Source organism: Symsagittifera roscoffensis, chromosome 1, assembly GCF_963678635.1.
Source record: "Symsagittifera roscoffensis chromosome 1, txSymRosc1.1, whole genome shotgun sequence".
NCBI lineage: Eukaryota > Metazoa > Xenacoelomorpha > Acoela > Convolutidae > Symsagittifera > Symsagittifera roscoffensis.
Genome location: NC_087062.1, coordinates 35882123 through 35893249, shown reverse-complemented (window position 1 = coordinate 35893249; position 11127 = coordinate 35882123). Strand labels below are relative to the sequence as shown.

At 40.9% G+C, this 11127-nt stretch overlaps 3 protein-coding genes across 4 annotated transcripts in view; all 3 read left to right on the top strand.

Annotated features, from left to right (window-relative positions):
• The first annotated feature begins 111 nt into the window (after positions 1-111).
• LOC134843631 (uncharacterized) lies at positions 112-3182 on the top strand. The gene is made up of 3 exons (XM_063859817.1): positions 112-824; positions 1157-1312; positions 1535-3182. The coding sequence occupies exons 1-3, from the start codon at positions 128-130 to the stop codon at positions 2575-2577; spliced, it is 1896 nt and encodes a 631-aa protein (XP_063715887.1). The 5' UTR covers positions 112-127; the 3' UTR covers positions 2578-3182.
• A 2272-nt stretch (positions 3183-5454) lies between these two features.
• LOC134843620 (SWI/SNF complex subunit SMARCC1-like) lies at positions 5455-10264 on the top strand. Its single transcript, XM_063859790.1, has one exon. It carries the CDS (start codon positions 5466-5468, stop codon positions 9996-9998), a length of 4533 nt encoding a protein of 1510 aa, XP_063715860.1. The 5' UTR covers positions 5455-5465; the 3' UTR covers positions 9999-10264.
• A 320-nt stretch (positions 10265-10584) lies between these two features.
• The window catches only part of LOC134856701 (uncharacterized), a 28982-nt gene continuing 28439 nt past the window's right edge, over positions 10585-11127 (top strand). For both annotated transcript variants that reach the window (XR_010164837.1, XM_063872972.1), the window contains exon 1: positions 10585-10736. Coding sequence is in view for 1 of the 2 variants with exons in the window: in XM_063872972.1 (XP_063729042.1) it covers positions 10657-10736 (80 nt within the window). In the remaining variant the exon portion in view is untranslated. The remainder of the gene's footprint in view (positions 10737-11127) is intronic.

The window sequence follows — 11127 nt, the reverse complement described above, 5'->3', positions numbered from 1 at the left end:
AGCTGAATTTACATTGCCATAAATTTCTTCTGTAGACGCCAAGTTTAGATATAGTGACACATTGAATGTTTATTGAAGTTACGAGACAGATTATTAAATTACCACAATCTTGTTTTAGAACTGTGTTATGTGTTTGCCCTTAGATGAAACTAAGGAGAAAAGTTTGACTGAAAAATTTGAGTTTTTTTCGCCTGCCGAGACTATTTTCACGGTCGAACAATTGGTGTCGACTGCTGAAGAAACGGAAAATGGGGACAACCTAAGGATTACCATTGCTTCCGATCCGAGCGATGATTGCGCAACTGACAGTGGTGAAAATGATGACGTAACGAGAGAGAATTACGTCATATCGGTGTCGACAGATGAAACTTTTTCTATCCGTCTGTTCAATCGAATTTTGAGCTTGTCCGATGATTCAGTTGACATTGGAACCAAAAGATGTAAATTTGAAAATTGTGACCATGATATTTTACCGAGTGCTTCCTATTGTTTAAAACATTTCGCCGCAAATGATGCTGACCAGAAATTGTTTGAGTTTTGTCGGGCCAGGCATACGGATTTCTCGCTTTGCAAAGCAACGGTTCCTCTGATTAGCAACGTGTATCACAAAGCTAATATTCCTCTAAGCTTGAGTGCTAAACTGTGCGAGGAGCATTGCAAGATTGCTTCAGAGGCAGAAAAAGTTAGACTCAAAAGTCAGAAAAAAATGAATTATTTGGAAAGGTGTAGGGCCAAACGAGCTCGCAAATTGGCACGAGATGAATTGAGAGCAGCAAAGTTGGAAGCCATGAAAAAGAAGAGAGAGGCAGCCGAAATGAAAGGAGGTAAGTTTCCCAGGAAATAAACGCCATCTGAAATTTGTTACTGCAAGACATGTGTCTGCGTACAAAGTTATGACATATATTGCTACACAGTTTGATTACACTGTCGTCTTTTAATTTGATTTCGAGTAGATTCTTTTTTAATTATCGTTTGACAGTCTCGATAATGTTATTCTCGTTGCTTGCGAGGGTGAGAAAATTAATCAGCCTAGAAAAATATCTTAGATGCTTGTCCTTAGAATAAATAGGCAAAATAAGTCAGCGTAAAACATGAACAAATGAGTCCTACTCATGTCATTTCGGTAAAGGATGAGTGACTTTGATGTGTTATATAGGGGAGAAGAGAGCTCGAGTGAGTGCCACTGTGCGTATTTGGAAGAAAAGGAGGAGACGACAGCCGAGGATGATACAGACAGGCGGAAAGAGTCTGACCAATATCCTGAGCAGACCCTACCCGGACTACGAGTGGGAACTCAGCAACTCCCAATCAAGTAACTTCTTACTAACTAGGACGGTCCTAATTAGTGTTCTTGAAAAAGTTTTTTTTTGCATTGAATAGTAAATATTATCTTGCATGCTGGTGGGGTCATACGTCGTTCTTTGATGCTGAAAAACGAATTGAAATTGAATATACTTGCCTCATATAAACTTAGGAATAGAAATTTAGTACCTCATTTCAAAATGAGGGATCCTCGAACTTTCTTTCAATTCAGGTTCTTCCGAAAGCGCTTCGATTACTGGGGGTTTCTCAGAACCGGAGAACAACACAATCGGAACATTCTCAACTGCCAACCAGAACCATCACTCGGAACCATCTTCGCCACTAGAAGGGTCTCCGAGCTCCAAGCTTTTCGAAGATGCCAAGAGCGAAATATCTAACTTTGCCAGACCGCCTCCTGCTAGGCCTCAGGAACCTCTAACGCCAGAGCTTTCAGATGATTCTCTACAGGGATTGCAACTTCCGGGGTGCCTGGAATCGCCCAGCTTTTTCACTAGCTTTGACTCAAGGGATCCGGACATGAACCCAGAGTTCTGTTTTACAGAATCCTTGGATAAATTCATGAGTGGGGTTCTAGATGGCGTGTTGTCCCCGAATGAACCTGGAATTGAAGGATTGATGAGCTGTCCTAAAGAGACAGACGGGACATGCGAAGGTGCGCCTGGCGCCGAAGGAACTACTCGAGTTGATATTCCCAGCAAGGACGAAAGCATTCACTACTCATCTACTACAGCAAAAACGTTCGAAAAAAGTTATCCATGTTCAATCGGAGAACATTCCAAACGATTTGAAATTGAGGACACAACAAAACACGTGGAATTTGTTCCTTCTCATCAGAGTTCTGTTATCATGGCGGATCATGATTACTCAACGGTATCTGGTATCAAAACTTTGTCTGGCTGCCTTAACAGTTCCCTGAAAAGTGAGGGACAGTTGCACCCTAACAAGTGGTTGGATATCATACCTTCAACTATCCATTTACAGCCGAAAACCGCCCAAAATGCAACAACATCTGTGAAGGGAAAATTTGTCGATGAAAAAGATTTGAAAAAAGACCCAATCTTGTGTCAACCCAAAGCAGACGCACTTAAAGTTGTCCGAGTAAAGTTTCGAGCCCCGATCATTGAACGGGGAAAAGATCCTCATTTTGGATCGTCCGTGAAGACCAAAACTGTTGTTTGCAAAAAGTCAAGAAGAAAAGCGAATTTCATGTCAAATGTTAATCGTAGAGTCGGGAATCGTCTGGATATTGCGTAACAGTGGCTGGTATGCGTGGTGCTCATTTTTCATCTCATTTTATTTCTATTTTTTAGAATCTCGTTTAATCCTATCAGGATTGGCTAATTGTATTTATTGAGTTTAATTGTGACCATTCATTTATACGAGGAACTGAATTCCACCACTTCTCATTATTATTTTCGTTACTCTTATATTTTGGGTAACTTATTTTGACGTGTTGAAATAATTATGCTCATTGCACTGCTAAGTGTTTAACGCAGCATACTTAACTAAGTGTTATGATTGTAATTTGACTATAATGGGAATCCATAAATCCCGCGATCGATTTTCAAGCAGACGGAGACTAGTTGTTCATATATGGCTCCATGCGCTTGCAAAATCGTAGAGCCGTATGTGGCTTCAGAGTTTATTAAAAGAAAACCTTTTCGACATTCATATTCCACGGCGGGTGTTTCATTTTTTTTCATTCCGTTTGCAGTTTTATCCGAATTTATTTATTGATATGCGAAATTGTGTGCAGCCAAAAGTAATTTTAATGTGTTAATTAAATTTTCCCCTACTATGTTGATATTTTTCAGATTATCTACAAATTCTAATGCGAAATCTTAAAAGCAAATTCTATATTTGAAATTCAGTGTTTGAGAAAACAGTTTCAACCTTGATTGTACCGTCAGTTAAGCGTGGATCTAAATGAGAACCATAAAAGAACACGAAATGTAGTGAAGTGACAATTCGTAACATGCGAAAATTCGTAACAGTCGATGAAGCGTTGAACCCTGTTTCAGGCGCACATTAACAGTTTTGCCGAATAAAAGCGCAGTAAAGCCAGGAGTCGCTAATTGGATAGACATTGTTGTTCCGACTTTCGATACGAAAGTAACGGAATATTTGAGCTCGGGGTGGGTTTTTTTTCTTCAGACAAGTTTCGACTTTTTACCTAGCCATTTTTGACGGAATTTTTTTATATCATTCAGAAAGTATTGTTGTCTTGAGCTTAAATTTGAAAAGATATTTCACCTGTGATCATTTTTTGTAAAGTTATGGGGGTTTAAAGATTGCCAATTTGGGACAATTAACGCGCGATAAATTTCGCGCTATTAACGCGTAAGCGGAGATTTAATCCGTCTTAGAAATCGTTCCAAATTGGTTAAAAGACGCTTATTTGCTATAATTAATCTGTTACAAGGAGCGAAATCTATCCTTTTGTACTTAATATGGCGTGTGGTGAGATGATTTTTATAAAAAATTTCAAATTTCAGAAAAAAAGTTATCATTTTATTTTATTACCTTTAATTTGTTTATAGGTTATTACTGCTCCATAAACATTAAAAGGCAGTCGGAACATTCAGGGCTTCGCCCTGATACGAGCAGTTTTGTTTCGATTTGTCTCTTGTTCAAGCTCGCGATTAGCAAGCGTTATCAAATCGGAATATAGACTTTTTAGGGTTAACAACTATTTTAAACGAATCTCTTGGTTCATAAATTCAAATTTATGAATGTGCTTCTCTGGCACACTTAGTCTGGAGGTAACGAGTACGCCAAAGGTCCTGGGTATGAATCTGAGCAGGACCTTTTTGTTCCAAACGTATTGCGTTTCAAAGAATTGTCGGCTTATTTGTCTGCTTGTGTTTTGTCGGCTTAGTTGTCTGTCAAATTTTTTTGTTGTATGCAGTTTTCTTTGTAGTTGCTCTAAATGTTTTCATTTACTCCTGCAATTTGTAATTATACTAACCTTGGCTTCGTATATTTTCTTTTTTTTTTACTTTTTCGCTTAAAAAATTTTTTGCCTAAATGATTACGGCTTATATTTTATCGGCTTACTAACCAATTTTGGTTCCTTCGAGGGAACCATAATTTGTATGCTTTCCTCCGGGTCGCACAAAGCGTTAAAAATCTAAGAATAGAATTTAAAGTTCAAAGTTTTTCATGACAACAGTTTTCATTTTAAACGCTATCGCATGTGTTTCTGGACGTGTTTTCCGCAAATAACACTCGTTTTCTGTTTTCTTTGGACTTAGTGGCTCTCCTTTCCTTTCCCCTGTCTGCTAGTTTGCAATGCTATTTTTTAGTATCGCTTAGCCTCTGTGTTTTATATTGAACCCTAACATCTTTCAGGCTAATTACCAAATGGTCTAGGGATAGCAATTGAAAAAAAATTGGTTAAAATTGAATTGTCTGTTCATGTTCTGTAAGCTAAGTTGCCAATTCACGGATTTTGCTTATGATGTAAGCATCCTCAATTCAAGCATCAGGGGAGTATTGCTAGCTTTGTTCATTTTAGTATCAGGTGAGAACTTTTTCTTGGCAAATTTCTGTAAGCAAATTTCATTGTAGTTGCAAGTGCAAGTGTTGTTCATTGTAGTTTCGGGTGAGACGTAAAAGTTAAAGACTTTTTATAATCATATTTTTCTCGTATCAACTTTGTCAGCTCAAAAATGGTTGACTTTGTTGACACTTAGTAAATTTTGTCACGTACTAGTTTACTAGTCAAATTTCTGGGTTTTTGTGTGGAATGAGTTTTTTTAATCGCGACATCGAGAAATTTTAAAGATTTTTTTCGATTTATGTTTTTAAATTGTTTTTTCATAACTTTCTACGATTTTTTTCTACTTATGTTTTTTTATGTTTTTGTTGCATAACTAATGAACGTATTTTGTAACAATTTGATGAACTTTTGTTACAGCTAGTTCTACTTAATTACAATTGATAAAAGAGTAAAAAATAAAGAGTGATTTTGTCTCAAAGTTAAAACATTAAAAGTTTCTAATGACATTCTCTCCAACGGAGAGAATAAATAAGTGAATGCCAAATACGAAAGACCTGTTTACACAATTAAGACAATAATTTGAAGAAAAAAATGACAATCACCACACAAATGAAGTTATTTTCAGATCAGTACTGTCACCATGATTCCCGATCTCGTCAGAAAAGACGGGCAGTCGCTTCAGAAGTTTTTCGAAGATAACGAAACACTTGCGATGCTTGAAGATGTACGCAAGTGGCTCGCCTCTAGTGAAGTCTTCAGCAAGTATCTCTCATCCGAAGTAGTTTCAACAAAGTCTCTAGCTGGGCTCATAATTCAAATGCTCAACTGTTATGAGACATCTTTCGGTCGAAATGTTAGCAAACCTGTGATGACGAGACTTCCGGTGAAGCTTTTCTTGGACTTCAGACCAGGCGGAGCTCTGTGCTTGATTCTGGGAACTATGTACAGAGTAAAGAGTGAACGAAATTGGCGCCGATTCGATTTCACGTCGCCGAATAGACTGGACAGTGTTGCTGAAGCTCTTATGGCCATCGAGGAATGCTTGGTTCAAGCCAAATTGTTTTCAGTGCCTATAGTGTTCATAAGACCTGACGTGGATCCAAAACTTTCGGTGAAGTTGGTTGAAATACTGAAGCGACATAAAGGAAATGTGACGAGTAATTTTGAAGAGGCAACACATGTAATTTACCCCCCTGGGCCACCTCCACCCACGGACGAAGATTTTGTGCGACCTATTTACAATAACGGTACTAACTGTCTGGTGCATCTTTGGTTTTACCCGGACAGTTGTGTCTGCTTTTTACCGTCTCATTATGTGCCGACGATAGAATCCAAAATTGACATTCATGATCTTCAAATGCCAGCTGAAAAATATGAAGTAAATGCTCGATGGGTTTTGGACTTGGATGATTTCAATGAATGGATGTGTGAGGACGATTATGCGCTGAATACAGCCGAGGGGAAGAAATTCATGACGTCACCCGTGTATCGCAACACGATCACTCCTTGCATCCCCGTGAGTTCAATCAACGAACGGGTCTCTGGAAAACGGAAGAAGTCTCCGTCTCCAGTGGCGAATAACTCTGACAAGAAGAAACGGAAAACTGCTCCGAAAAAACGCCGGGCTGATGAAGACGAAAGCAGCAGTGATATCAACTTTGATCAGAATTCGATGACTTCGCCTAATAAAGTAGCGCCAGATTCGTCCTCAAGTGATATCCCGACTTTCACTCCAGATGATGCACCCAAAGAAGAAGCTCCTGTCTCGACAAAGCCAGTTGAATCAGAGGCAAGCACATCTTTTGTAACTGCAGCATCCACATCTCAACAGTCGAAGGAAACGAGTAGCGTTAAAGAAGCTCCACAGAAAGAGGCATCAACCAATTGTGCCGCGGAGAAAGCTAACCAAAGCAGCATTGACTTCACGAAGAATCAAGTGACCGTTTTGGAAACTGCGAATGCAGCTTTGAAAGATAGCAGCTCGAAACATAAAACGGCCACGGAACAAACTCATCATATTATAATGCCATCATATGCTGCTTGGTTTGACTATAATGCGATACATGCTATTGAAAAGAGAGCGCTACCGGAGTTTTTCAATGAGAAGAATAAATCCAAGACTCCCGAAATATATCTGTCGTACAGAAATTTCATGATCGATTCCTACCGGATCAATCCACAGGAATATTTATCGACCACGGCATTGCGGCGAAATCTTACCGGCGATGTGTGTGCGTTGATGCGTATCCAGTCTTTCCTGGAACAGTGGGGCTTAATAAACTTCCAAATTGACTTGATCGACAGACCCAAACCGATGGGACCACCTGCGACTTCCCATTTCCACGTCTTAGGTGACACACCTTCGGGACTGAAACCAATTCAACCGGTCCGTCCATCAAAGATTGTTGAACCCAAGAAAGAAGTTATAAGCGAGGCAAAAGATTCGGCAAAAACAACAGAAGGAGCATCTTCAGTTGTTGATGCATCGTCGATAGCTGCTGGTGCTGGGACAGTTTTGGCCAAAAACTTAGGCCTTAGGACCGACAAGTACACAAAAGTGAAGGATAAGCAATGGTCGGATAAAGAGCTGCTGTCTCTCCTGGAAGCAGTGGAGTTGTTCAAAGATGACTGGAATCGGGTGGCTGAGCATGTTGGAACCAGGACGCAACATCAGTGTATTATGCAGTTTCTTCAACTGCCCATTGAGGATCCATATGTGGATCCGTCGAAGCTAAATGGACTGGAAGAAATTTTACCCGTTCCGTATAGCCAACAAGGAAACCCTTTGATGACTACAGTTGCGTTTTTATCATCCGTCGTGGATCCGAGAATAGCTAAGATGGCAACTGAGTCGGCTCTGGAAAAGTTTGAGGAGATAAATGAGGAATTACCGAAAGCATTTGTAGAGGAAAAGATCAAAGAAGCTGAAAAACAAGGAGTGACCGAGGTAAAGGGAATTGTGAAGTTGAGTGACATTGCAGGATGTGACGAGGAAGAAATTGTGGCTGATAATGATGAGGACGGCAAAGAAGAATCGGAAGACGCCAAGAAAGACAAGAAAAGTGATAAAAAAGATGAAAAGATTGCGGAAACCGAATCAGAAGAAGGAAAAACTGAAGAAGCTATGGAAACTGATGTTGGAGGAGCGACTTCGTCCGAGACTTCTGCCGACTCTGATGCTACGATCGAAGCAATGGGATGTGTCGCTGGTGCTCCACAAGATGATGTTTCAGAAGCAAGCAAACCAGAAAGTAAAGTTGCCCAAAAGAGCGAAGAGTCCACCGAAGGTAAATTGAGTGAAGAGAAGATGGACGAAGATTCTGAGGTTACAGTGAAGAAAGAGTACGACCCTGAAGAAGCAAAGAAGAGTCTAACAGTCGCAGCGTCAACTGCATTGGCTGCCTCAGCTGTAAAAGCCAAGCATTTGCAAGGTCTAGAAGAGCGTAGAATTAAAAGTCTAGTGGCTATTGTGATTGAAACGCAGATGAAGAAACTTGATATGAAGATGAAGTATTTCGAAGAGCTCGAAAGCATGATCGAGAAAGAACGCGATACGCTTGAATGTCAGAAGACTGAGCTAATGAAAGAGCGCCAACAGTTTTACATGGAGCAGATTAAAACTACAGAAGAGAAACTTAAAGGTGTCGGCATGGCAGATATGGCGCTTGAAGCACTGACTGCCAAGAAAACTTCTACATCCAGCAGCGAATTAGTAATACCTGCCAGTGTAGTAACTGAGAAGCCCTCACATTCTCAGGTGGCTTCAACTGGCTTTCAAAATAGCCCTACTGCGCCTCCTGTATCCCAACATTATGGTCAACCTGGACCTTCTCAGCCATCGGGTTTTGTCGCGCCAACGCAACCCACTACTAGACCGCAAGGTCCAATGAGGGGCTCTCCGGGTCCTGCTAGTCACCCTTCATACGCAGCACATCCTATCTCAAGGCAAATGCAAACAGCGCCTGGGACTGCTCAATTGCCACCGGCTGGATCTGGACATCCTTATCATCCAGCTGGGCCTCATGGTCAGATGCATCTCAGACCAGCTATGGGAGCATACGGTTCTACGTACGCTCCAGCCCCTGGATCGCCGGCTTCTGCTAGCATGCAGTCTGCTCGTCCAGAAGCTCAACAGCCTCCTGTGCAACCTCGGCCAAATTCGAGAACTCCTCAAGCTCCGCCGCAATCTGAAACTTCTGCCCCTGCTTCTGTTGGTGTATCTATGGCTCACAATCAGCATCAGCCTTCCTATGCAACTTCTTCGCCGTCTTCTTCAGTTTCATCTGCTAGTGGATCCTCGGTGTCCGGTTCATCGGCAGCCAGCGTGCAAGACTCAGTAAAATCTGGAGTGTTTCCAATCAAACAAGTTGCGAACCCTTCTGCAGCTGTCTATCCTCCTGCTGCTCAAAATCCCGCTTCGGTCGGAGTTCCGTATCAGCATCCAAAATATCCCTCTAATCAGCCTGGATCAATGGTTCCATCTAGCCAATTGGCTGCAAGGGCTTCTAGCGGCTCAAACGTGTCGCAGTCATCTATTGCTTCCAGTGCAAGTTCTCAACCGCATGCTGCGACATATGCCGGTACTGTTCCAACTCCACAACCTGCAGGTCATGGAGCTCCTAGTGGACCACCGCCTTCCTCTGCTCCGCAATCGCAAACTGGACCATCTACCATGCATTATGGAAATGAAAGACCAGGATATCCCGGTCATCCCTCGAGTATGATGAACCCTTCTGGACCCTATGCAAATTCTGGGACATCGCATCACGGATACACAGGAAACGCGCCTCCGTCAGCTCATCAAATGCCAATGTATCCTCAACAATCTGCCTCTCAAATGCCTCACAGAGGATACCAAGCCCCATCAATGCAGCAAAGTGGGCATCCAGAGAACCCAAATTATCCTCCTCAACATCAGATGCAGCATCAAGGCTACCACGCATACCCAGGGCACTATCCCCATCCTCAAATGGGTCCGCCACCAACATCGCATGCTCAATATCCTCCTCCCCATATGATGGCCACTCATTCAACGGGAGGGCAGCCGGCTCCGCTGCCAAATTCTGCGACAGCAATGAGTCAATCTGGCGAGGTTGCAGCGCCCCCAATGGAGAGTGGGCAGATAGCCGATGCCGAATCAGGAGACAGTGAACGAAGCATGGACCAGGAGTGATCATTCGGCAAATTACGGTTTTGACTTCAAAAAAAGTTGATGATATCAATTTTTTTTTGTACACGAGTTCTATGAAAATCAGTTGAACTTGTTGAATACTTCGTACGAGTTTAAATGCTTGAAAGAAACTCCTTTTTGATTTATTCGTTTATTTCTGTTGCTTTTTTGCGTTTAAATTTTTACTCTTTTTAATTTATTTATTGTCTGTCGTTATGAAAGTGTTTATATATGTAATCTAGTTGTGCAATACATGTTATGTACGTTCGTTTTCCTACTGAGCTGTTTAATTGAAAGATCATTTCAAGACATCGAAAAGTGGAACCCATGATTAGCTTAAAAAAATTATGGAATGCATGAAAATAAAATTGCATCTATTTGATACTGTTTTTATTTTAAGCGGTGTATTTCATCAAAAAAAGCATAGACAATGGGAGCGGAAGAAAATATAATAATTCAAAGTTTGATGGATTACTTAGCATCGAATGTCCGGCTTGTTGCCTTTGGGGAAAGGAAGGTGTTTCAATTTTTATGAAAAAGAATAGATTGTCTGGCTTAAGTTGTCAATTAGGAACATTTGCGAAATGAATTAGCGCGACTTTCTTGCGCCTTCCGGCTGTTTGTTCAGTTAAGTTAAAAATTCAAATCAGAGAAGCTGCTCATGAATAAGACCACTGTTTCAAAGGGATTTCAGACCCCTGTAACTTCATGCAGACGCTGTCGAGGTCCTAATGCACCCAGGTAAGTCTGCAATCAATCGCAACCAATTCTAACTTTGAATGGGCATTGAAATCTTAGCGTTATTCTGCCGGTTTTGAAGCCGCATTTTTGTAGAACGGTTTGCATTTTTTGTTTTGTTTTTTGCTTATTTTGAGTTTTTGTTTGATGTTTTTGTGAAGTTTATTTTCGAATTTCGTGAAGTTTACTTTTCGTGAAGTTCGTGTTTCTTATTTTGCTGTTTGAAAGACCATCATCAGTCTACAAAGATTTTGAACTATAATGAGCAAACAATGTTATGAGTTTTGCACACTAAAAATCCAAATGATTGCCTTTTAGGGTATACTCATTCTTGAACAATTGTACGTTGGATGTTTGTCATTTTTGTTTCAATTTACGAAGAAAGTGGAGGAAG